Here is a 27,201-nt window from a genome sequence, read left to right on the forward strand (position 1 = left end):
CCAAAACCCAGCACAGCACAAACTATGTCTGAAATGATACAGAAAATCTAAACCTTGATGTGTACTACATTTTGAATCCTTTTATTGAGCTGTAAATTAATGATGTGTTCAGTGACTATTCTGAATTGGCTCATGCCTTTCTGCCGTTAAGCCTTGTCACATTCCATGTGCTTTGATCTTGTTTTAGGTCTCTGAAAGTGCTCAGCTATTGCCTAACAACTGCTATTTCTAGCTGTGTGCTTTATGTCATCTCCTTCTTTGTGGACAGGTGGCAGATTTTTTACTTCTTCTGGTGCATTCTTTGCTATGTGGTTTTGGGTGTTTGTATCCTAGGAGGAATGTATGTGCTAGTCTTTGGATTGGAAGTTGCTATTTAACCTTAACTTAAGATATGGACTCTGAAATTAAAATTATAAAAATGTTTTTCTTTCATGTTATCTCAACTTATTAAGGTTATAAAATATGATCAAGTACCTCAGCTAACAAGAGAAAAGCATCACATATGCAAAATATTTTCTCTGTGTCTGCCTCTAGGGAAAGAGTGAAGTAGGCAAAGGTACTTGTGAGTGGTACACACTAGGGATACATTCTTAGAAATTCACCATGTACATTAAAAGCTTTTACATGCATTGGAGAAGTCCTACAAAGAAGAAAACCTTAAATTTGGTTTAACTCTGCATTGTCCCCAAATTTATTTAATAACAGAGCCCTTCTTTAAATTTTTATCTCAGAGGATGTCTTTGTTCCTCTGAAAATATTTTAGGAATTTCTGAATGATGACATGTCATCTCTGATGAAAATCTGCTAACACAGGAAAGATGGGGAGATAGAACAGTATTTCTTTGTCCCCAGGAATGGTTAAAATCCAGCAGACTTTTTTCCTTGATCATTTGGGTATTAGGTCTGCAAGTGATTATTAGTTGTTGTTCAGTCGCTAAGTCATCACTGACTCTTTGTGACCCCATGGACTGTAGCACACCAGGCTCTTCTGTACTCTGCTATCTCCTGGAATTTGCTCAGATTCATGTTTATTGAGTTGGTGATGCTATCTAACCATCTCATCCTCTGTCATCCGCTTCAACTCTTGGCTTTAATCTTCCCCCAGCATAGGGGTCTTTTCCAATGAGTCTGCTCTTTGCATCAGGTGGCCAAAGTAGTGGAGCTTCAACTTCAGCATCAGTCCTTCCCTTCAGGGTTGCTTTCCTTTAGGACTGACTGGTTTGATTTCCTTGCTGTCCAGGGGACTCTCGAGAGTCTCCTCCAGCACCATGATTCAAAAGCATCAACTCTTTGGTGCTCAGCCTTCTTAATGGTCCAATTTGCCCCTCCATACACGACTACTGGAGAAACCATAGCTTTGACTATATGGACCTTTGTTGGCAAAGGGATGTCTCTTTTGATATGCTATCTAGGTTTATCATAGCTTTCCTTCCTTTCCTTTCACTTTCCTAATAATAATAATAATCTTTATAATAATAACAATTTTCATTATGTGAATGCAAACTATCCCCATATCTCAAATGATATTACTTCAGTTCACTTTTACTGTAAATTAATTCCCACAAAGCACTCTGGGAAATTCCCATCATGCATGAGTGGGTGGGTTGAGGGGCTAAAAGGAGTTGACCCAGGCTTCAGGCCACTCTCCTGTGCTCACCTAGCTAGAAAAGAATCATGAGGATGGATTTTCTCAGTGTGCTATCTAGCAAAGGGCTTGAATGTCCCATAGGACTCTCAGCTTTATGGGTGGTTGGGGCTATATTTAATTGTTACTCCTCTGATTCCCTTTAACTGTTGTATGTGGTGGTGATACTTGGTACCCATCTCAGGTAAGAACTTTGGGTGCACCACTGTATAGACTGAATAGATCATGAACCCAGGTGGGTCTTCTTCATCTCATGCCAATCCATGGCCACTTATAAGAATGTCTGATGCACTCTCGCTCTTGAAGACTTAGGCTGCCAGTTCTGCCAATGGCAACTTTCACCTTGATGAGATGCTTCCTTGAGGTTCCACTCCTTTCAAGGAGGACAAGGTCTGTTCCAGATTTTCTTGTTTAATATTTAGGCAGCCAAGTATTCAAGTTCTTTGTATTGATTTTACTTGAGCTCAGAAATGAATCAGCTTTATCTGATCTTGGGTGATTATTTTCATTTTGCTCCTTAATCTCATTCTGCCTAGAATTAAGCACTGGCCTTAGAATGAGTGGCTCAAATGGTAAAGAATCTGCCTGCAGTGTGGAAAATCTGGGTTCATTTCCTGGGTTTGGAAGATTCCCTCAAGAGGGGAATGGCTATCCACTCCAGTATTCTTGTCTGGAGAATTCCAGGAACAGAGGAGCCTGGCAAGCTACAGTCTATGGGGTCACAAAGAGTCAGACATAACTGAGTGACTTTCAGTTTAGAATGAGTAATGGCAAGGAGTATGAGGTTCCTCTATTTGGATTCCACCAGGGACCAGGCCTGATGGGCATCACCCTTTATCTCTCTACCCTCCTGCTTCTGCCTTACTGACTGGATGCATTCTTATGGCATTACATTTCTAGTTTTTGCAAGATTTCCTTAGAATAAATGAGTGAAACACCCCCAGAAAATTTAGGTATGCAAAAAATACACTTTTTTCATTCATCTTTAGATTAGCTTGATTATTTTGAGCCCTCTTACCACCAGAGTCCCTCCCCTTTCCTCTGGGACGTCTACCTATTCCTCAACCATCAGTTCACACTGGCCATCACTTAGATGGCCCTTATTCTTGATAGGCTAGCTGCCAACTCTCTCTAGAACTTCTATGTCATGGCTGGCTCTCTGTGTCACTTTTCCACTGTGCTGGATCTCTCAGAGGTTCCCATTGGCCCTGGCCTTATCTGCCTGGACATCCACAGCTGCCATTTTCTTTCTGGGGAAGGAAGATACAAGGTCTCTATGTCTCTCTCTCTCTCACTAACATCAACATCTCTATTATTATCAATTTTGTTCTAGGTAGCAGAAACATAAGGGATAAACTTTTATTTTTGAGCCAGGAGGCATGTGCTAGGGAAAGGAGACCCATTCCTCAGGAACATCCAACAGAATCTTAATGGACTAGACTTCTGTCTACACAGAAGTCAGAGGCTTATTGTGCTATGTTTGCTTTGAAAAATATCTTCAGATCACCATCTGATAAATCTCTGTGTTTCTGTAAACAAAATATACCTTTCAACCATGATTCTTCCATCTCTCAACCCCATAGAAATGTGGGTACTGGGTCTTTGACCTAAACACCCTTCCATATAATGGTGCCACTCAAATCCTCCTAAGATGTGAGCATGAAGGTATTTCCACAGAATGCTTGTGTATCCACTGGAAACCTGTATCATGGCAGTTTTCTCAGCTTTACCTCTGTCTGGGGCTTCCTCCTCAGGCTGAGCGGTGTCCCAAGTTAACAGTTTTAAATCAAGTCTTCCAGACTCTTCTTAGATGTTTTCCTGGGTGTCTGAGAATATTATCATGTCCACAAACTGAAAAGACCATATTTGCTCTCTTTTTTCTCTTTCTGTCGAGTTTCCTGAAAATATCTAGGGAACTTAGGGCATCTAGGAGTTCTTTCTAAATTAGCCTACTTTTCAAGGCTGCTTTGGGGATTGAGTAACATGATTGTTATAAAATGTCAGCCACAGTGTCTGCTACTGTGTCAGTGCTATTACTGCAGCAAGCCTGTGACCACCATGATAATTCTACCCCCTGTCAATTTTTAGGGTTGTGAGTCATAGACTGGGATGATAAGATCTGATATATAATTCTTATTTATTTGAATCCTCTAAGAGAAAAAGGATAATAGCATCTTGTTCAGTAATGTGCCTGAAGCAATTAGGATATTCTGATCAGAGCTATGACTAAGATCAACAGTATTTCTGTAGACATGTATTTGATTTAACTAACAACCATGAGAAGATTGGACACTCCATCCCTGATTGCATGGGCTTCATGGAGCCTGGCAATAAGGAGTCCGAAGAGTTGCAGCAAAGAGTAATGGGTATTACAGGTGGGGTTTTGTAAAACCAATGTTTAAGAATCCCATTGGGAATTATGTTGGATGTTTATTCTTTGAAGCACAAGCTAAGGAAACACAGCAGCCTCCCTGGAGACTCACTGGTAAAGAATCTGCCTGCAGTGCAAGAGATGTGGGATCAGTCCCTGGGTTAGGAAGATCCCCTGGAGAAGGAAATGGCAGTTCACTCTAGTATTCTTGCCTGGGAAGTCTGATGGACAGAGGAACTTGGGGGCTACAGTCTACGGGGTCGCAAAAGAGTCAGACATGACTTAGTGACTAAACAGTGACAAATCCAATGGAATATTACTCAGACATAAAAAGGATTTATGTTTTCTTAAAGCCTACACGTATAATGCCAACATTGCTCCCTTTTCCATGAGCCTCTAATAGACAACAATAGGCAAGGCATTCCTCGTGAAGCTCAACACATATTGATTATTCACTGTGGAACTTGGTTCTTATTTTCTGGGTGGAGGCACAGCCTACAAATTTCAACATCCCAAGCACTTGCTCCTCTTTGCTTTCTTTGTGGTATAAAACAAACACATCTCTGTTCCTCTTGAAGTGTCATCACTGCCTAGTGATCAATAAGGAAAGGGAGAAAGTCCTTTAGAATACTGGACCGAGTTCAGCTTTACTGCATGCCTGGCCTACACTTCATTGCCTTTCTCAGTGAACTGATGCAAAAAAGCTGAATAAATGATTTGTGTGTGTGTGTGTGTGTCTTCAGGGAATTGAGAGGGCTTAGCTGAAGTGTTTATTCCAAGTAAAGTCAAAGTTGAGTGGAGCATATATATGGGATGAGAACATCCCATCAATATCCCTTGACAGGTATCAAAGCCCCAGGAGTTCTGGGGCCGTCAGGGAGCTGGGCCATTGAGCTGGGACTCTGGCAAGGCTGAGGGGTATAGGCAGGAGAGGAAGAGCAGGACCCCGAGCCCCTCCCACCAGCTACCCTCAGAATAGACCTCCTCCTAAATATATTTTACCTAAGGGGCATTGCACTGCTTCATTTGCTCAAGAGATATGGCTTCTAAAAATAGGTAAACTGCAATTACAGTGGGAAATATTTGGAGTCGATAAAACTGAAGGGTACAATGTCAGAACAACTGAGCCATTTACCCTGAGAAAGCTCTTTGACCTCAGGCTTTGATGACCTCATCTAGCAAAGCACACCAATCTCAGTAATAATATGGGGAAGATAGTAAATGTTTCAAAAATGACAGCTGTTACTATTGATGCTATATTTATTCTAAGGACACATCATTTCTTATTGGTGCCTGTGACTTTCTTTGTGTGCGGAACCTCTGAGCCTTGGTGGATGTACCCAAAGAGTAACTTTGTTCATGTTCTCATGCACACAGAGGCAGGAAAGATCCCATTTCACATAATCAACTGTGAAGGGCCTCTGGGAAGCTGTGTGTTCCTAGCTGGCGATCTAGGAGATTAACTTCCCTAAGCATTCACAGTTAGTTTGTTGCTTATATAAAGTGCGTTTTTATGGAATTTCCATTTGTTTGTCCTGTTTTTCCTCCCTTTCCACCTTGGATGACAGACCGTTGATGGAGCCCTTTTCTCCCCTTGCAGCTGTAGAGTGTTATCACAGAAACCAGTGTGATATACTGTAAAGATCACTGGATTGGGCTTCTGGAAGGCCACCATCCATTCCATTTCTGCTCCAAATGACTGTGTGACCTTGAGCAAGTCATGGAATTTGTTTGGACTTCACTCCCTGCTTCAAAAACTGGGCTATAAGATTTCCTTTCCATTCCCACAATCTTGGTTGTTTGCAGGCTGTAGATGTGAGTGATCTGAAAAGACCCACTTTATGTCAGATGCAATGAAGTATATGAGGTTTGGGATGCTCTTTTAGGCTTCAGAATTTTTAGAAACCAGAAATATTGATAAACATTTTTTAAAAGGTAGTTTTCTGTCTGTGGTGTTTGCATGAACTGATTAGCCATTCAGATAGATTTCTAATCTGCTCTACTGTCAAGCTTCTTTTAATGGATGTTCTGGCTACTGGCAACTAATAATTTATAATCATAAATGATAAGTGACAGAGGCATGTGTCCATGACGATGAAATGGACTTAGAACATGCTGTTAGATGTCAAATAGAACACAATCATGCAAAAAAAACTTGAGATGTCAGCAGCAATGTATATGCTTACTGGAAGTGTCAATATGCAGTTTAGATACTCTGTGGTGGTCTGGAATTTGAAATCATGAAAAATATTCAAAAGTGTATCTTTATAATTATGAAAATAATGTTTAGTATCTCTCAACTGTTGCTGTTAAATTTTTCTAAAATATTTTTCAAGGTCCCAAATATGTATTTTGAAAATAGTTTTAGTATTAATGAAGGTTTTTTGATTGCTATGAAAACACAATGGAATTTTTTTAAGTGCTACTTTATGCTTTTTCAGTTCAGTCACTCAGTCTTGTCTGACTGTTTGTGACTGCGGCACATCAGGCCTCCCTGTGCATCACCAACTCCCAGAATTTGCTCAAACTCATCTCCATTGAGTCAGTGATACCATCCAACCATTTCATCCTCTGTTGTCCCCTCTCCTCCCGCCTTCAATCATTCCCAGTATCAGGGTCTTTTTCAGTGAGTCAGTTTTTTTCATCAGGTGGCCAAAATGTTGGAATTTCAGCTTCAGCATCAGTCCTTCCAGTGAATATTCAGGACTGATTTTCTTTAGGATGAATTGATTGGATCCCCTTGCAGTCCAAGGGCCTCTCAAGAGTCTTCTCCAACACCACAGTTCAAAAGCATCACTTTTTCAGCACTCAGCTTTCTTTAGAGTCTAATTCTCACATCCATACATGACTACTGGAAAAACCATAGCTTTCACTAGAGGGACCTTTGTCAGCAAAGTAATGTCTCTGCTTTTTAATATGCTGTCTAAGTTGGTCATGGCTTTTCTTCCAAGAAGGAAGTGTCTTTTAATTTCATGGCTGCAGTCACCATCTGCAGTGATTTTGGAGCCCAAGAAAATAAAGTCTGTCACTGTTTCCATTTTTTCCCCATTTATCTGCCATGAAGTGATGGGAGCGGATGCCATAATCTTCATTTTCTGAATGTTGAGCTTTAAGCCAACTTTTTCAGTCTCCTCTTTCACTTTCATCAAGAGGCTCTTTAGTTCTTCTTCACTTTCTGCCATAAGGGTGGTGTCATCTGCATATCTGAGGTTATTGATATTTCTCCCGGCACTCTTGATTATGCTTTTTGATGTGATGGTAAATGGGAATGTCTCCCTGATTTCTCTTTCTGATCCTTTATTGTTAGTGTATAGGAATGCAAGATATTTTTGTGCATTAACTTTGTATCCTGCAACTTTACCACATTCATTGATGAGTTCTAGTAGTTTTCTGGTGGCATCTTCAGGGTTTTCCGTGTATAGTATTATGTCATGTGCAAGTGGTTATAGTTTTTCTTTTATAGTTTGGATACTTTTTATTTCTTTTTCTTCTTTGATTGTCATGACTAGGACTTCCAAAACTATGTTGAATAATAGTGGCCAGAGTGGACATCCTATCTTATTCCTGATCTGACAGGAAATGCTTTCAGTTTTTCACAATTAAAAATGATGTTTGTTATGGATTTATCATACATGTCCTTTATTACAATGAGGTAGGTTCCTTCTTTGCCTACTTTCTGGAGAGTTTTTATCAAAAATGGGAGTTGAATTGTGTCAGAAGCTTTTTCTACATCTATTGAGATGATCATATTTTCTTTTTAATTGAATTATTCTGTCTCTTTTTATTTATCTTTTTATTCGAGGGTAATTGCTTTACAATATTGTCTTGGTTTCTGCCATACATAAACATGAATCACATGTATACATATGTCCCCTCCCTGCTAAAACCCCTCCCAATCTTCCTCCCCATTCTACCCCATCCTACCCTGAGGTTGTCACAGAGCACAGGTTTGAGCTCCCTCACTCAGCAAATTCCCACATACTATCTGTTTTACATATGGTAATGTGTATGTTTCCATGCTATTCTCTCAATTCATCCTACTGTCTCCTTCCCCGACTGTGTTCACAAGTCTCTTCTCTATATCTGTGTCTCTGTTGTTGCCCTGCAAATAGATTCATCAGTACTGTCATTCTAGATTCCATATGCATGTGTTAGTATGTAATATTTGTCTCTTTCTGACTTAACTCTGTGTAATAGGCTCTAGGTTCATACACCTCATTAGGACTGACTCAAATGTGTTCTTTTTAAGAGCTGAGTAATATTCCATTGTGTATACGTACCACACTTTCTGTATTCATTTATCTGTCAGTGGACATTTTTCAATGGATCATATGGTTTTTATTCTTCAATTTGTTGATGTGGAGTATCACATTGATTGATTTGTGGATATTTTAGACTCTTTGTATCCCTTGAATGAATCTCACTTGATCATGGTGTATGATCCTTTTAATGTGTGTTAGATTCACTATTTTGTTTAGAAATTTTGCATCTATGTTCATCAGTGACATTGGCCTATAATTTTCTTTTTTTGTGGTATAATATCTTTGTATGGTTTTATTATCAGGGTATTGGTGGCCCTGTATAATGAGCGTGGGAGTGTTTCTTTCTTTACAATTTTTTGGAAGCGTTTCAGATGGGCAGGTGTTAACTCTTCTCTAAATACTTCATAAATTCTCCTGTGAAGTCAGCTGATCTTAGACTTTTGCTTTTTGGAAGATTTTTAATCACAATTTCAATTTCAGTACTTGTGATTTCTCTGTTCATATCTTCTATTTCCTCATGGTTCAGCCTTGGAAGGTTGTACCTTTGTATGAATTTGTCCATTTCTTTTAGGTTGTCCAATTTATGGTGCATAGTTGCTTGTAGTGGTGTTTTATGATCCTTGATATTTCTGTTATGTCTGTTGTAACTTCTCCTTTTTCCTTTCTAATTTTATTGACTTGAGTCCTCTTCCTGTTTTTCTTGATGAGTCTGGCTAAAGGTTTTGTTCATATTCTCAAGGAACCAGTTTTTAGTTTCATTGATCTTTGCTGTTCTTTTCTTTGTCTCTATTTCTTTTATTTCTGCTCTAATCTTTACGGTTTATTTCCTTCTACTAACTTTGGATTTTGTTGGTTCTTCTTTCTCTAGTTGTTTTAGGTGTAAGGCTGGGTTGTTTATTTGAGATTTTTCTTGTTTCTTGAGGTAAAATTGTATTGCTATAAATTTCCCTCTTAGAATTGCTTTTCCTGTGTCAGTTGTTTTTGGATCATTGTATTTTCATTGTCATTTGTCTCTAGGTATTTTTTTATATTCTCTTTGATTTCTCCAGTGATCCATTGGTCATTTAGGAACATGTTTAACCTCTGTGTCATTGTGTTTTTACCACAGAGACATGGATAAAGAACATGTGTTTCACATATACAGTGGAATATTGTTAAGCCATAAAAAAGAGTGAAATAATGCCATTTTCAGCAATGTGGATAAACCTAGAGATTGTTATGCTGAGTGAATTAAGTGAGAGAAAGACAAGTATCATATGATATTGCTTATATGTGGAATCTAAAAGAAGGGTACAAATGAACGTATCTTTTGTACAAAAAGGAAACTGAGTTACATATGTAGAATACAAATTTATGGTTACCAGGTGTTAAGATGGGGAAGAATAAATTGGAAGATTGGGATTGACATATACACACTGCTATATATAAAACAGATAGCTAATAAGGATCTACTGCACAGCACAGGGCACTCTACTCAATACTCTGTAATGGCCTATATAGGAAAAGAGTGGGTTATGTATTTGTATAGCTGATTCACTTTTCTGTATATCTGAAACTAATGTGCTCTGCTACATGGTAAGTCGCTTCAGCTGTGTCCGACTCTTTGCAACCCTCTGAACTGTGAGCCCACCAGGCTCCTCTGTCCATGGGGCCCTCCTCCAGGGATCTTCCCTACCCAGGGGTCGAACTCAGGTCTCTTATGTCTCCTGCATTGGCAGGCAGGTTCTTTACTACTAGCACCACCTGGGAAGCCCACTTGAAACTAACACAACATTGTAAATCAACTATAATGAAAAAATATCTAATAAAATCCATAAAATAAATGAAATGCATTATGGTTTAAATTCCTTCCCATTAATTTTTTTTTCCTGTCTCTCCATTTTCTGTGTTGTGTGCCTGTTGCTATCAGAGGCATAACTCACAAATGGATATAGCTAATGAGCAGGTTTGCTCTGAAAGGTTAGAAAGTGTTGGGTGACTTTATACATCTCCTGCTAGTGGAAATTATTAATTGTCATAATATATTTTGAAATGTAGACTCAGGAACTGTCATCTGTTCTGACTTTCATCAGTGTACCTGGCTTCAGTGGTCCCTTTCAACTTCTGGGCTTCTGCTTTCGATTTAATAGACTCTGGGAAGCCAAATTAAGATTGTTAATGCTGTGTACAAGCTAAGTGTAGACAACCCTGAGGGGCCTGATGTCCTTTCATAAGCATGTAGGCATTATATTTAGTGCACAGTTATTATGAGATATATTTAATGTCTCATTCATTTTTATATTCCCAGAGTCTAATACACTACTTGTCAAATAGCAGATAATGAATAATGGTTGTTTCGGTGAATAAATGCTCACTGGCCACTTTTTCTCATCCCTTGGGTTCTTTGATGTATTTTAGAAAGTGTGATTTCCTAGATAATTGTCCACTGTGTAATGGAGATATTACTTTAATTTCTCCATGATCAATGTGAAAGCTTTTTGAGATGTGAAAGTTATGACAGAAGTTCCAAGCAATTTCTTGTAGATGAGACATCTTACAAGTGGATCAATGCTGTTTTATGTCACATTGTGTAATGCTCAGGTTTCTGAGTGCTTTGGTACAGTAATTATCCACCAATAATTTGTTTAGAACAGTAAAGCTCAGCCGTGTCATCCATGTCATTCCTCAGTGTTCTTGGTCGAGTTAAATATAAAGCGATGTCGGGATAATAAAAGCTGTGGTTGAAAGAAAGTGAATAATAAAACAAACATCTCTTCCTATTGTGTGAATGGTATTAAATCAAGGTTGCTACTTCAAACAGTGGCAAGAACAGTGTGAACACTCCTGGGAATATGTTTATTCCCTGTTCTCTGGAGTGCTTTTTTTCCCCCCTTGGTGCCAGGCTTCTTAATACCACATCTAAAATTCAAGCATCCAGTGGGCTGCCTTAACTGTGATGATTTAGATTGGGTGATGCATTCATCAAAACTAATCCACTTAAGGATAACTTAATTAAGAGAATACAATTTGCCAGCACTTTTCTACTTTTAGAGGAATATTACATTAGAACATTCACAGATTTGCACTTTCTGCAAAAATCCAGACACAGAAAGAGGAATCCTAGTGTTTTAAAAGTGAATGTAACTTGAGATTTCATTGATGCTACCCTGTGTCCAAAAAATTTACTTCTATACCAAAATGTTAGCATGTTAATTAAAACTGATGTGACTTGAAATACTTCACAGTTTATTGCAGAGTAGCTGTATTTATCTCATAGAAAGGGTAATGAGTCGCAGGTGGATGGTGATTTTACATAATCTTAGTGTAGGTAAACAAGCAGAAAATTACTATTCCTATTACACCATTGAAATGTTTTCAAGTTTTAGTTTAAAACTTATATATGCAATTATGTATGTAATTAAAGTTTTAAGCCTTTAATTGTTCTCAATTTTTTTTTGGTTTCAAATTTTTATTTTATATTGGCGTAGAGTTGATTTGCAATGTTGTGTCACTTTCTGCTGTATAACAAGGTGATTCAGTTTCAATTCAGTTCAGTCGCTCAGTCGTGTCCGACTCTTTGTGACCCCATGGACTGCAGCAGGTCAGGCTTCCCTTTCAATCACCAGCTCCCAGAGCTTACTCAAACTCATGTCCATCAAGTTGGTGATGCCATCCAGCCATCTCATTCTCTGTCATCCCCTTCTCCTCCTGCCTTCAATCTTCCCCAGCATTAGGGTCTTTTCAAATGAGTCAGTTCTTCACATTGGGTGGCCAAGGTATTGGAGTTTCAGCTTCAGCATCAGTCCTTCCAAGGAATATCCCTCCAAGGAATATTCAGGATTGGTTTCCTTTAGGATGGACTTGTTGGATCTCCTTGCAGTCCAAGGGACTCTCAGGAGCCTTCTTCAACACCACAGTTCAAAAGCATCAAATATTCAGTGCTCAACTTTCTTTATAGTCCAACTCTCAAATCCATACATGACTACTGGAAAAACCATAGCTTTGACTAGATGTACTTTTGATGGCAAAGTAATGTCCCTGCTTTTTAATACGCTGTCTAGATTGGTCTAGTTTTTCTTCCAAGGAGCAAGGATCTTTCAATTTCATGGCTGCAGTCACCATCTGCAGTGATTTTGGAGCTCCCCAAAATAAAGTCGGTCACTGTTTCTGTTGTTTCCCCATCTATTTGCCATGAAGTGATGGGCCCAGATGCCATGATCTTAGCTTTCTGAATGTTCAGTTTTAAGCCAACACTTTCACTCTCCTCTTTTACTTTTTTCAAGAGGCTCTTCAGCTTTTTTCTTTTTTCACTTTCTGCCATAAGGGTGGTATCATCTGCATATCTGCATATATATGTATTTTTTTTTTCAAATTATTTTCCCATATAGTTTATTACATAGTATTGAATAGCATTCTATATGCTTGGCAGTGGGTCCTTGTTGATTATCTCTTTTACAGATAGTTGTGAGTATATGTTAATTCCAACCTCCTAATTTATCCTTTCTTCTACCTTCCTTTCCCCTTTGGTAACCATAAATTTGTTCTCTAATTCTGTGAGTCTGTTTCTGCTTTGCAAATAAGTTCATTTGTATCATTTTTAGATTCTACATATAACTGACGTGTTTGTCTTTGTCTGACTTCACTTAGTATGATAATCTCTAAGTCCATTCATTTTGCTACAAATGGTATTATTTCATCATTTTCTATGGCTAAGTAATATTCCATTGTATATATGTACCACATCTTGTTTATCCCTTCATCTGTTGATGGACATTTAGGTTTTTTTCCATGTCTTGGCTATTGTAAATAGTGCTGCAATGAACTCTGGGGTGCATATATATATTTGAAGTATGGATTTCTATATATATATGCCCAGGAATGGGATTTCTGGATCATATGGTAGCTCTATCTTTAGTTTTTTAAGGAACCTCCAAACTCAAAATGGATTAAAGACCTAATTATATGACCAGATGCTATAAAATTCTGGAAAACATAGTCAGAACAGTCTTTGGCATAAATCAGAGCAGTATCTTCTAGGGTCCATCTCCTAGAATAATGAAAATTTTGTTTTATTTGTGTTACTTGAAGCTTATTTCCAATTAAGAAATATAAAATGATTATTGTTTGCACATAGGTTTCTTATTTTTTTCTTTAGATTATTTATCTCAGATGTATATTCTGAATATAACCATATGTTTTATATATGTTAAATTTAAAAGTGATACTCTTTTTCTTCATGCAACTGCTCAAATTTTAATCAGCTCTTCTATTTATGCACTTGGACAAGGGATTTAAGATTTGTCATACTACAGGTCACATTTTACTTCAATATGCATGTTTTTTGAAATGACAAAATCCCTCAGGGCTGTGTGATTTTCACTAGTGTGGGTGTTTTAACTTCATAGCCAAACACAACTGAATAAATCGTGGGACACATTTTTCTCTCCATGTCTGAAAAATGCAAATTGTTATAGGTCAGTTGCTGAGAGGTCTTGTCATATCTCAGATGTCTTGTTTACAATTTGTTTTTCATTTTTTCCAAGCATAGCCAATTCATGTTACATTTACTTGTTATTCAGATTTCTTTCAGTTGTCTACAAAGTTCGCTTTAACATGTGGAAAAACTATTCTCCCTCGACCATGCCTTCCTAAATGCACTGACTAAAGTTTATAAATATGCATGTGTCTTAGTATGCAAAAACTGCTGGGTCCTAAATTCCCAGGGTCAAGAGGGGGAAATCCTGCGCCCCCACCACCTTGATGACTTGTTCTACTGACACCCAAAGGAATATTAACAGATCGGAGAGATTGTAGCTAAGTGAAGAAATGGATTTGCCTTGTGATTTTAGGATCACACATACCAATGCACACCGTGGAAAAGGGTCTTTTCAAATGTAGGGCAGGAGCCCAAGCTTGGGGTCACACATATCTGGAGTTTCATTCTAGTCTGTCACACGCTAGTTGTGTAACTTGGGTGTGCATTGTAACTTCTGTGAGCTCCATTTCCCTCCACTGATAAAATGAGCAAAGTAGCCCCACTTCATGGGATTGTTATGAGGAACAGAAGGAAGGAAGGCACTTGTCAAGTCACCAGTGATGTAAGATAAACCAACTGGCTCACTGTTTAAAAAAAAAAAGCCTTCATTTGCCTTGATTTGTAGTGTGGTGTAAATACTCCCACCATGGCTGATTTTAAATCATGAATGACTTAATGACCACCTGGCAAAATTCCTGAATATTTAACAAGAAACCAAGCACAGCACAGCACCACTAGCCTTTAACAAATGGTAGCAGTTATTTCTTTTTATTTATTTGTTTTTAATTGGAGGATAATTGTTAATAATTATATTTTGTCTTCCATTGATCTAGAAAAAAGTTTGGCTGTTTGGTAAGATTCTATATAGATGGAAAAATGAAAGCTAAGGGAAGAATAGTAATTTATACAGTTTAAAATATCAATGATTTCAAGTAATAAAAAGCTACCTTAACAGTTTTGAAATGGGCAAAAACTTAGAAGAAAACAGAATGTTAATAATAAGAAAATGTGTTAATCAAATATTTTAAATTTAAGAATAAGGATCACTTTGTAAGAGGTTCTAGATTGATTAAATTTACTGTGAGCTTTTCAAGATTGGTTAGAAGAGGCTCTACTATTTTGGTCTTACATTCCTATTTTAAATTTAAGAATAAGGATCACTTTGTAAGAGGTTCTCGATTGATTAAATTTACTGTGAGCTTTTCAAGATTGGTCAGAAGAGGCTCTACTATTTTGGTCTTACATGCTTTAATATACAGGAATAAATTCTAAGTATAAAGTTGTGCATACTTGACACCTAAACAAATAGAAACTGACAGCCTATATTTTAAAACCCAGTGTTTTTGCAAAAAAGGCTTTGTTTTCATTTTAACTAATAACGGTTTTAGATCATTCAAAACAGATTTTATTTTTTTAATTGAAGTGTAGTTGATTTACAATGTTGTGTAATTTTGGGTTTTCAGCAAAATGATTTAGTTATGTACATGTTATATACATTATATATAGTTATTATATATACCTATATATATGGACTTCCCAGGTGGTGCCGGGGTAAAGAATCTGGCTACCAATGCAGGAGACACAAGAGACCTGGGTTTGATCCCTGGGTCAGGAAGATCCCCTGGAGTAGGGAATGGCAACCCACTCCAGTATTCTTGCTGGGAAATCCCATGAATAGAGGAGCCTGGTGGGCTAGAGTGCACAGGGTCACAAAGAGTCGGACATGACTGAGTGACTGAATACATACTGCAGTATGTATATGTATAAACTGAACATGTGTATATATAAACTGAATAGTCAGTTATATATATATATAAACTGTCATATAGTCAGTTATACATATAAACAGTTTTATATATGTTCATACACACTATATATATATGTGTATATATTTATGCTTTTTCAGATATTTTCCCCTTGTTGGTTATTATAAAATATTGAGTATAGTGCCCTGTGATATATAATAGGTCCTTATTGGTTGTCTATTTTATATATACTAGTATGTATATTTTGGGCTTTCCTGGTGGCTCAGGCAGTGAAGAACTTGCCTGTATATGTTAATCCCAAACTCCTGGATAGATCAAAAATTAAAATCTAATTTTAATTGATTAAAATTATTAAATAATTTAAAATGATTAAAATCTAAATATTTAAAAAGTTTCCTACAACCACATATTTTTTGAAATAGTAACCATGGATTTGGGTTTTGTATTTTGTTTTTTAATAATAGTATTTTTGTTTTTTTAATAATAGTAAATATTTGCATGCATGGTCTGGGATGCTGGACAGGGAGTGGCATATTGAACCTGAATCTGCTCCAGAACATCTAGACACCTGGAGCCTACAAATAACTACCATGTCACAGTAAACATCTCAGTGTACAGAATACTAAACTATGGGTGATTCAGGAGGAAATAATCAGAATTAAAGATGATTGATTCAAATGGCCTGTGCTGAACGCTGCACTTTCCATGCGCACTGGCTGTGCCTGAGGAGACAGTGCTGGGACAGCTCACCCGGGAAGGAGTGGTGTGGGAAACCTAAGGGCATTTTGGTGACCGTAGGCTGACTTCATTCAGTAAAACTCTGTCTGTTTCAACAAGAAATGGAGCACCACACTCGAGTGTGGGGGCACCAAAAGAAGATGAGAGTACATTTTATTCTCTCTCACAAAGTGACAGAAATCATCAGCAGTGAAATTATCAACATGGTGTTGCCTAGAATAGCAGGTCTGCACACCCAGGGCTCAGGGAAAGAACTGGGGGACTGGGTACATTACAACCTCAAAAGTATAGCCCTGCCACAGTGAGAGATCCTCATTGCAGCAAATGCAAATACCTGTTTCTCTGGGGAGGCACATGTCTCTTCCTAAATGCATGTTACTATACACATTTATTGCTCCTAGAAATGTACTGGATGTGCTTGAAAAATACATTCCAGGGACTAATTAAGTGACATGTTGGAGTTTGATCAGATTTGAGGAAAGAGAGAAAGACTTCACCTTCTTTCTCTTGCTTGTGGAAATTAAATGATTTCTCGGGGTGTGAATTGCCTTTATGCTGATTCCAAATCTAGTAAAGGGGCAAACATAACATGGTTAAGTGATAAACTTCTTTTTTCAGGCTCTTATTAAATATTTAAGTAAAGAGAAAAGGAGGAAACTTTTTTTTTCATTGACACAAAATGTGATTACTTGCTGTCTTTGTGGAAAGATCGATGATCAGCCTAATGGATGAGGCCAACTAGTGTGTTTATAGTTAGGATGCAAAAAGAAAAGCAAGAAACATCAATGGGTAGCTCTTTTATCTGTCCATTTCTTGAAACTTTCTCATAAAACTAATTAATTAAAAGATTTGGCATATTCCAAGCTAATGTTGGAAGTTATTGTTGTTTAGTTGCTAGGTCATGTCTGATTCTGCGACCTCATAGATTGTAGCCTGCCAGACTTCTCTGTCCTTGGAATTTTCCAGGCCAGAATACTGGAGTGGGTTGCCAGACTTCCTCTTCCAGAGGATCTTCTTGACCCAGAGATCAAACCCACACCTCCTATGTCTCCTGCATTGGAGAATTCTTTACCACTGAGCCTCCAGGAATGCCTTTTGAAGCTTTACCCAGCCAATATATTTCAGGGATTGTAGGGGCAGAATTTCCACAGACTTCAGTGATGCTGCTTTTATTAACTTCACTTTTACCCCGGTATCAGATTTTTCTTTTTCATTCTGTATGTAAAAACCAAAACTGAGGACAGTATTTAGAAAGCAAATATATATTTAGGATGCTTGTGCAAGTTATTTTTTTAAATGTCTTTTTCTTCTGAGCTTATACTTAGGTTGTGAGCTGAAGAATTGGAAACATGAAAAATCCTAGTTTATTAAAATCCTGGATTTGGGGCTTTTCTTTTACATGAAACTCTGCCTAACTTGAAAGTATTAATATTGAGTTAGATATATAGGCTTTGAGACATAATAATCATAATGATACCAATCATTTAATACATGTGTGGTTTTACTTGGCATCACATTTTACCACTGATCCTCAGAAAAACTCTACAAGTCAGCACTTTAATTATCTTGTCCTGTAAGTGGGAAACTAAGACTTAGAAAGTTGAGGTAATTCATCCAACTTGACGTTGCTGTCGGAGATGGATTGGAGATTTCAAGAAGGGCCAACTGATGTAGAATCCACGTTCTTAACCACCAAGTTATATTTTATTTTCGTATCTCACAATTTCACACTGCTTGTGTCTCGAGGTGTACAGATTGGCCGTCTTGTGTGGATGGTGGCCTGGGATCCTGGAGTAATCGACCCCTCTGTCTTTTCTGCCCGCAGGCCCCTGGGGAAGGTGTACCGGAAACTGTGGGCCCGGCGGAAGCCAGAGCCGTGGCCTGTGGTGCTTCCACTCTGAGGGGTGGACGGGCCACCCGTCTGACTGTGATGAGCACAACAGACCTCCGAAGGAAAGAAGCTGCTTCCGCGTCTGTGACTGGCACAGAGGCCTCTTCCAGTGGGAGGTTTCCGACTGGCACCCCTGTGTACTGGCTCCGCCAGCCCCGGGCCTCGCCGGGCCCCGGGCCGCAGAGTGTGTGACCGCCCAGCACGGGTTGCAGCATCGGGCGGTGCGCTGTGTTCAGAAGCTGAACAGAACCATGGTTGTGAATGAGATATGTGAACACTTTGCCCCTCAGCCCCCCACGGAACAAGCGTGCCTCATCCCTTGCCCGCGGGATTGTGTGGTGTCTGAGTTCTCGCCGTGGTCTGCGTGTAGCAGTGGGTGTGGGAGGCAGTTACAGCACAGAACTCGGTCAGCCATCGCCCCCCCTCTCTATGGAGGGTCTCAGTGTCCTAACTTGACTGAGTCAAGAGCCTGTGATGCTCCCATTTCTTGTCCTCTTGGCGCAGAGGAATATACGTTTAGCCTTAAAGTTGGACCATGGAGTAAATGTAGACTGCCTCATCTCAAAGAACTCAACCTAAGTGGAAAAACCGTTCTGGATTTTAGCTCCGAGTCGAAGGAGTTCGTCACTTTCAGACATCACACTTACAAGGCGCATCACCATTCCAAGTCCTGGGACATAGAGATAGGTTATCAAACCCGCCAGGTTTGGTGTACAAGGAGTGACGGAAGAAATGCTGTGTTAAGGTAGGAGGTCTTCAGTGTTTATATCATGATTCACCTAAATATTTTGCAGTGTAATTTTATAAAAATTTTCTTCATGATTTCCTACAATGGGAAAATTGTAATCAGGTTTGGGATTTGAGTTTGTAAAAGTTTCTCTAGAAAAGCTTTCAATGTCAACTATAAAAATTTTTGAGTCTAGACCACAAGTACACTGAACTCCAGAGTAATTAATAGTGCAACTATATAGGATAAGTCATCTGGTTTCACATTTTATCAATGTATCAGTCAGCTAAAAAAAATAGATCTTGTGCCCAAAGTGCCCATCAAGAGATGAATGGATAAAGAAGCTGTGACAGTAGAATACAGCTCAGCCATAAAAAGGAATGAAATTCTGGCATTTGTAGCAACATGGATGGTCTCAGAGGGCAATGTGCTAAGTGAGATAAGTCAGAGAAAGACAAATATGGTATGATATAATTTATATGTAGAACCTAAAAAAATACAACAAACAAGGGAATAAAACAAAAAAGAAGCAGACTCATATTTGGAAGACAAACTAGTGAGGTTACCAGTGGGGAAAGGGAAAAGGCTAGGGTAGTATAGTATTAGGGAAAAAAGGGTTATTATGGGATTACATGAAATCATATGTGTAAAATTTTGAAAATTATAAAGTACTATTGAATTTAAAGAATCTTTCCTTCCATAAAAATTTTTTTTTGTTATTACAGTAATAAAAATACTAAGTGATTTATTATAATGACAAAATTTAAATAATTCTCAAATTTAGGATATAAGCTATATAAATATTTTTCATTTAAACTTATTTTTGTTTGTTTACTTTGTTTTGAGGATTAAGCAGATTCTCTTATTTCTGGGTTGTAGATGTTTTATAGTAATAATAATACCAATAAGTTAATCCAAGAATGTTTTCTTTGGCATTGATTTGATAAAAACATTATCTTGGACAGCAATAATTAGAAAGACATATTTTAGAGGGAATGGACTAAAACTTTTATAAGCAATAGTTTAGGCTTCAAACTTATTGGTAATTGTTTTACTTTACACTGTATTATAGTGTCATGACATAAACCATAAAAGTATATTAAAAGTAGTATCTGTTTACTTTTCCCTCAGAAGTTCTTAAGTGTAATCACTGGTATATTGCTAAATTTCTTCCAAATTAAGATGGCTTTCAATAGTTGGAATTATCAAACAATGAAACACTCATGGATGGAATTAATCATTATCATCAGTTGCTGTTTTCTTAGGATCCACAGCTGGCTCAAAGGACTATCTCTGCTATTTCAGAACAAAGTAATGCGATGATTTTTTTTCCCCCTCATTCTGCTTTACAAATGAGAATATTTTATCTTTGATGCTTCATTCTGATTTATACCATATAACTTGGCAAGTCCATTGAAGAGTGATTTTCTGTCTTTTATTGCCTGCCTCTGTGAAACAAAATATTAAACAGATGATTGGGGTGATTATTGTCTCAGTATGTATGTGGGATCTGTACAAACATTGTTTGTTAATATTCTCTACTGAAATATTACATAGAATGTTTTCAGCCTATAGTTGACTTTTTTTTTAACTAAAAAAATGTTGGCTTTTTTCTGTTTTTAAATTAATTTCTGTTTAAATTAATAGACTTTATTTTTTAGAATGATTTTGGATTTACAGAAAAATTGAACAGCAAATCTAGAGCTGCCATGTATCTCCTCATCACTCCCTCTCTACACATATACCATTTCATACACACATCATACGTTAGTATAGGTTGTTTAGTACATTTGATACAATGAATGAACTAATACTGATGCATTACTGAAACTCATAGTTTACATTAGAGTTTACTTTTTGTGCTGTACATTCTGTGAACTTGGACAAATGTATAATGACATGTATCCAGCGATACTATATAATATGCAATAGTTTCACTACTCTAAGAATCTTCTTTACTGTCTCTACTAATTCTACCTCTCCTCTCCCCAAACCCTTGGCAACCAGCAGTCATTTTACTATCACCTCCAAGTTTCAGCAATTATAAGTAAAGTTTCTGTAAACATTCAGGTGCCAATTTTTTTTTTTTTCTTTCTTTCTTTTTTTTTTTTTTATTAGTTGGGGGCTAATTACTTCACAACATTTCAGTGGGTTTTGTCATACATTGATATGAATCAGCCATGGATTTACACGTATTCCCCATCCCGATCCCCGCTCCCACCTCCCTCTCCACCCGATTCCTCTGGGTCTTCCCAGTGCACCAGGCTGGAGCACTTGTCTCATGCATCCCACCTGGGCTGGTGATCTGTTTCACCATAGATACTATACATACTGTTCTTTTGAAATATCCCACCCTCACATTCTCCCACAGAGTTCAAAAGTCTGTTCTGTATTTCTGTGTCTCTTTTTCTGTTTTGCATATAGGGTTATCATTACCATCTGTCTAAATTCCATATATATGTGTTAGTATGCTGTAATGTTCTTTATCTTTCTGGCTTACTTCACTCTGTATAATGGGCTCCAGCTTCATCCATCTCATTAGGACTGGTTCAAATGAATTCTTTTTAATGGCTGAGTAATATTCCATGGTGTATATGTACCACAGCTTCCTTATCCATTCATCTGCTGATGGGCATCTAGGTTGCTTCCATGTCCTGGCTATTATAAACAGTGCTGCGATGAACATTGGGGTGCACGTGTCTCTTTCAGATCTGGTTTCCTCAGTGTGTATGCCCAGAAGTGGGATTGCTGGGTCATATGGGCAGTTCTATTTCCAGTTTTTTAAGGAATCTCCACACTGTTCTCCATAGTGGCTGTACTAGTTTGCATTCCCACCAACAGTGTAAGGGGGTTCCCTTTTCTCCACACCCTCTCCAGCATTTATTGCTTGTAGACTTTTGGATAGCAGCCATCCTGACTGGCGTGTAATGGTACCTCATTGTGGTTTTGATTTGCATTTCTCTAATAATGAGTGATGTTGAGCGTCTTTTCATGTGTTTGTTATACTAACAATGAAAAAACAGAAAGAGAAATTAAGGAAACAATACCATTCACCATTGCAACAAAAAGAATAAAATACTTAGGAGTATATCTACCTAAAGAAACAGGTGCCAATTTTTATGTGTATGTAATTTTCAGCTGATTTGCCTAAATACCAATGGGCACTGTTCTTGCTATGATGATGAATTTATGTTTAGTTTTGTAAGAAATTGCCAAACTATCTTCAAAAGTGACTGTGTCTTGAAAGCACCTTTTGCTTCACACCCTAGCCAACATTTGATGTTATCAGTGTTTTAGATTTTAGCTATTTTAATGTGTGTAGTAGTATCTTGTTGTCTTAATTTGCAGTCACTTCATATCATATGATGTTTAGCATCTTTTCACATGCTTATTTTCCATCTGTTTTTCTCCTTTGGTGAGGTGTCTATTCAGATTTCTTGTCTGTTTTATTTTTCTTATTGTTGTGAGTTTAGAGTTCTTTGTATATTTTGGATACCAGTCCTTATCAGATACATGTTTTGAAAGTAGTTTCTTCTAGTTTTTGGTCTGTCTTTTCATTCTCTTAGCAGTGTCTTTCACAGAGAAGTCATTTTTTATCTTAATCAATTCCAATTTATCAATATTTCTTCCATGGGTTGTTCTTTGGTATTATATCTGAGAAAACATTACCAAACCCAAGGTCAACTAGATTTTCTTCTATGTTATCTTCCAGGAGTTTTACAGTTCTGCATTTTGCATTTAGGTCTATGGTCCATTTTGAGTCAAGTTTTGTGAAAGTCTTGTGTTCTGTATCTGGATTTTTCTACATATGGATGTCCAGTTGTTCTAGCACCATTTGTTAAAAAGACTGACTTTTCTTCATTGAACTGCCTTTCCTTCTTTGTTGAAGATCAGTTGACTATATCTGTGTGGATCTGTTTCTGGGCCCTATATCATTATTCCATTCTTGTATTTATCCTTTGCCAGTAGCACACTCTCTTAAATGCTTAATCTTTATAGTAAGTCTTCAAGTTGAATAGTGTCAGTCCTCTGAATTTGTTTATATTTAATTATTGTGTTGACTTTTTGGACTTCTTGCCTTTCCATATAAACTTTAGAATCAGTTTGTCTGTATTTACAAAACAATTTGCTAGGATTTTCATTGGAAATGCTTGTAATGTATAGATCAACATGGGAGGAACTAACATCTTGATAATATTGCATCTAGTCATGTACATGGAATGTTTCTCCATATATTTAAAACTTCTTTGATTTCTTTCATCAGTTTTGTACTTTTTCACATATAGATCTTATATATATATATATATATACACATAGTTAGACTGATACTTTAGTATTTTATATATTATTGGTTCTAATGTAAATGTATTGTGTTTTACTTTCAAATTCTAATTATTCATTGCTTTTATATAAGAAAGCAGTTGACTTTTTATATTAACCTTATATCTGCACCTTGTTGTAATTTATTTGTTCCAGGAGGGTTTTTTTATTTTTCCATTTAGGTTATTATTGCTGTTGTTGATCCTTTGAAATTATCTGTGTAGACAAGTGTATAATTTTCAAAAAAGACAGTTTTATATATTTCTTTCCAATATGACACATTTTATGTCATTTTTTTGCTTATTGCATTATCTAGGACCTCCGGTATGTTATCAACTAGGAGTAGTGAGAAGGGACATTCTTACGTTACTCCTAATCCTAGCAGTACAGCATCTGGTTTCTCACCATTAAGTGTGATGCTAACTATAGGTTTTTTGTTGATATTCTTTAGCAAGATGAAAAAGTCTTCTATATTCCAAGTTTGCTGAGAATTTTTAATCATACATAAGTGTTGGGTTTTGTCAAGTGCCTTCTGTGCATATACAGGTATGATTATATGATTTTTTTTTTTACTTAGTCTGTTGATAGGATAGATTACATTGATTGATTTTCATATGTCGAACCTATATTGTATACCCGGAATAAATCATACTTGTCTATGATGTATTAGTATTTTTATATGTTGTTGGATATTATTTGCTAATATTTTCTTGAGAATTTTTGCATATATGTTCATGAGCAATATTAGAGAGTATTCTTTTTTTTTTTTTAATAATGTTTTTGTCTAGTTTTGGTGATAGGATAGTGCTGGCCTCAAGCAATGAATTGAGAAATCAAGTCCTCTGCTTTAATTTTTAGAAGTTAAGTTGTCAAGAATTGATAGTATTTTTTTCCTTCTGGGGTCACAAAGATCCTGTGAATGAGCAACTAACACTTCCTTCAAATTTTTGGTAGAATTCAACCCATATGGGCCTGAAGCTTTCTGCTTTGGTAGGTTATTAATTATTGATTTAGTTTCTTAAATATATATAGATCTATTCAGATTATAGATTTCTTCCTGTGTGAGTTTTAGCATATTGTGTGTTTTAAGGACTTGGCCCATGCACCTAAGTTAAGAAATTTGAGGGTATAAGCTGGTTCATGGTATTGTTTTATTATCCTTCAGTAGCCATGGGGAATTTCAGTGGTAGTCATGACCTCTTGCTCGTTACTGTTATTAGCGCTTTGCCTTCTCTCTCTTTCACTCACTCACTCTCTCCTCCCTGTTTTCTTCCATTGTTCTTAGTTAACCCGTCTAGAGGTTTATCAATTTTATTGACTTTTTCAAAGAAACAGCTTTTGGTTTCAGTTATGTTTACTATTGATTTTCTGTTTCTCATTATATTGATTTCAACTCTAGTTTTCAATATTTTCATTCTGCTTATTTGAATTTAATTTGATTTTCTAGTATTCTAAGGTAGAAGTTTAGGTTATTGACTTTACATAATTCTTCTTTTCTAATATGTGAATTCAGTGCTGTAAATTTCCCTCTAAGTGCTGCTTTTGCTTCATTCCACAAATTTTAAAAGGCTCTATTTTCATTTTAATTTAGTTCAAAATAATGTTTAATTTCTTTGAGATGTCTTCTTTGCTCATGTATTATTTAGAGATGTTCTATTTAATCCTCAAGTATTTGAGTGTTCCACAACCATCTTTCTGTTTGATTTGTAGTTTAAGTGCATTGTGTCATGAAAGCATACTTCGTATGGTTTCTTTTCAATTTGTTAACGTGTGTTTTATGGCCAGAAATATGGTTTGTTTTGGTGAATGTTCTTTATAAGCCTGGGAAGAATGTGTATTCTATAGAATATATTCTATATATATATATAGAATATATTGTTAGAATATAGAATATAGACATTTATATTCTATATAAATGTCAACTATATTCAATTGATTGGTGGTACTGTTCAGTTCAGCTGTGGTCTTACTGGTGTTCTGCTTACTGTATCTGTATGTTACTGACAGAGGGGTGTTGAGGTCTTCAGCTATAAAAATGGGTTCATCTGTATTTCTTTGCAGTTCTATTAGTTTTTGTCTCATGTCTTTTGACTCTCTGTTGTTAGGTGCATGCATATGAAGTATTTTTATGTCTTCTTGGAGAATTTACCCCATTAGAGTTTTGTAATGCCTCTATTCCTAACAACTTTCTGTGCTTTCAAATCTGCTTTCTCTGGAATTAATATAACTATTCCAGCTTCCTTTGATTACTGATAATATGATATTTTTTCTCTATGACTTTACTATTTAATCTGTATCTTTTTACTTAAACTAAGTTTCTTATACACAACATATAGATGGATTGTGTTTATTTATCCACTGTGATAGTCTCAGTCCTTTAATTGCTATATTTATATCATTGATATTTAAAATGATTATTGTTATAATTGGACTAATAGCTACCACATTTATTGTTGTTTTATGTTCACTGATGCTATTGTTCTTTGTTCTGCTTTTTATTTTTTGTTTTCCCATTTCTCTAATTTTAATTAATATTTTATAATATGCCATTTTTCTCTTTTAGTATCAATTTATATTTTTTGAAATCTTTTTCAGTGGTCACCCTATGGTTTGCCATGGAAATTTATAACTAATCCAAGTCACTTTCAAATAGCAGTATACCAGGTCACACATAATGAAATGTTATAGAGTATTCCCCATCCATTTTCCCCATCCCTTGAGATACCATTGTCATTAATTTCACTTACCCATAACCTATAATCATCAAATACATAGTTATAATAATTTGAACAAATTATCTTTTCTCAATTAGGAAGAAATAAAATATTTTATTTTACCTTCATTTATTCCAATAGTTCTTTATGTAGATCCAAGTTTCTGAGTATCAACAAAATCAGTAAACGAGATATAATAAGGAATAGATGAGAGTTTTACTTGAGACAAACTGAGGACTATAGCGTGGGAGCTACAGATTCGAGAAATGCTTGAATTGTATTCTACCAGACTACAAAATGGAGGAGATATGTATAAATGAAACCACAGAATTGCATAATTTATTTGTCAAGAATTAGGGTTGGAGCTGTCAAGAAGTGAGGGTGCTTGATAAGCAAGTTTGCATAGTTACCAAGAGGGAACTTGAGACTGCACCTGGCAGCTGCCAGCAGATATTTTTTTTGAAAATGGCTGGTGGTGTTCTTAAGTTTGATATATTTCAGAAAACTCAAGTTTTCAGTGATGCAGGAATGTGGCTGAAACCACATTCATAATGGCCACCTAGCTCCAGTTTGGATGCCTGAGCCATAGTTACTTCATTTTTATTTTTAAAGTTTGCTCATGAGCTGTATTATTTTCATTTCTCAGAAGAGCTTCTTTTAACATGTCTTACAAGGCAAGTCTCCTGGTGACAAATTTCCTGAATTTTTGCTTGAGAAAGTCTTTATTTCTCAACTTTTGAAAGATAATTTCACTAGATATCAAATTTAGGTGGTGGTATTTTTTTCTTTCAACACTTCACTCTCATTTTGCTGAAGTGGTTTCTGAAAGAAATCTGATGTAATATTATCCCTATTCCTCTCCAGGCATTATTCCACCATTTCCATACCCAGCTTCTTTCAAGAATTTTCTCTTTGTATTTTATTTTCTGCAATTTGAATATAGAATACCCAGGTAGTATTGTTTGTTTTGTTTTTATTTATCAGATGCTCTCTGTTCCCTGAGTATCCTGGTTATGTGGTTTGGTTGTTTGTCATTAATTTTGGAAAAGTATCACTGATAGTTACTTCAAATAATTTTTCTGTTCCTTTCTATTTTTTTTATCCTTCTAGTATCCCCATTAGTGTAAATGAATGTTATATCATTTGTAATTGTCTTATAGTTCTTGGATATTTTATTATATCTTTTTCACTCTTCTGTTTTCTTTATATTTTGGTTTTTAGAGTTTCTATTGATGATTTTCAAACTCAGTGA

At 36.6% G+C, this 27,201-nt stretch overlaps 1 protein-coding gene across 1 annotated transcript in view; it reads left to right on the forward strand.

The window, feature by feature from the left end:
• The window catches only part of THSD7B (thrombospondin type 1 domain containing 7B), a 993,808-nt gene that overhangs the window by 331,379 nt on the left and 635,228 nt on the right, over positions 1-27,201 (forward strand). Inside the window, exon 3 of the mRNA XM_043487921.1 lies at positions 18,123-18,933. Coding sequence (XP_043343856.1) covers positions 18,123-18,933 — 811 coding nt within the window. The remainder of the gene's footprint in view (positions 1-18,122; positions 18,934-27,201) is intronic.

Source organism: Cervus canadensis, chromosome 15, assembly GCF_019320065.1.
Source record: "Cervus canadensis isolate Bull #8, Minnesota chromosome 15, ASM1932006v1, whole genome shotgun sequence".
NCBI classification, from domain to species: domain Eukaryota; kingdom Metazoa; phylum Chordata; class Mammalia; order Artiodactyla; family Cervidae; genus Cervus; species Cervus canadensis.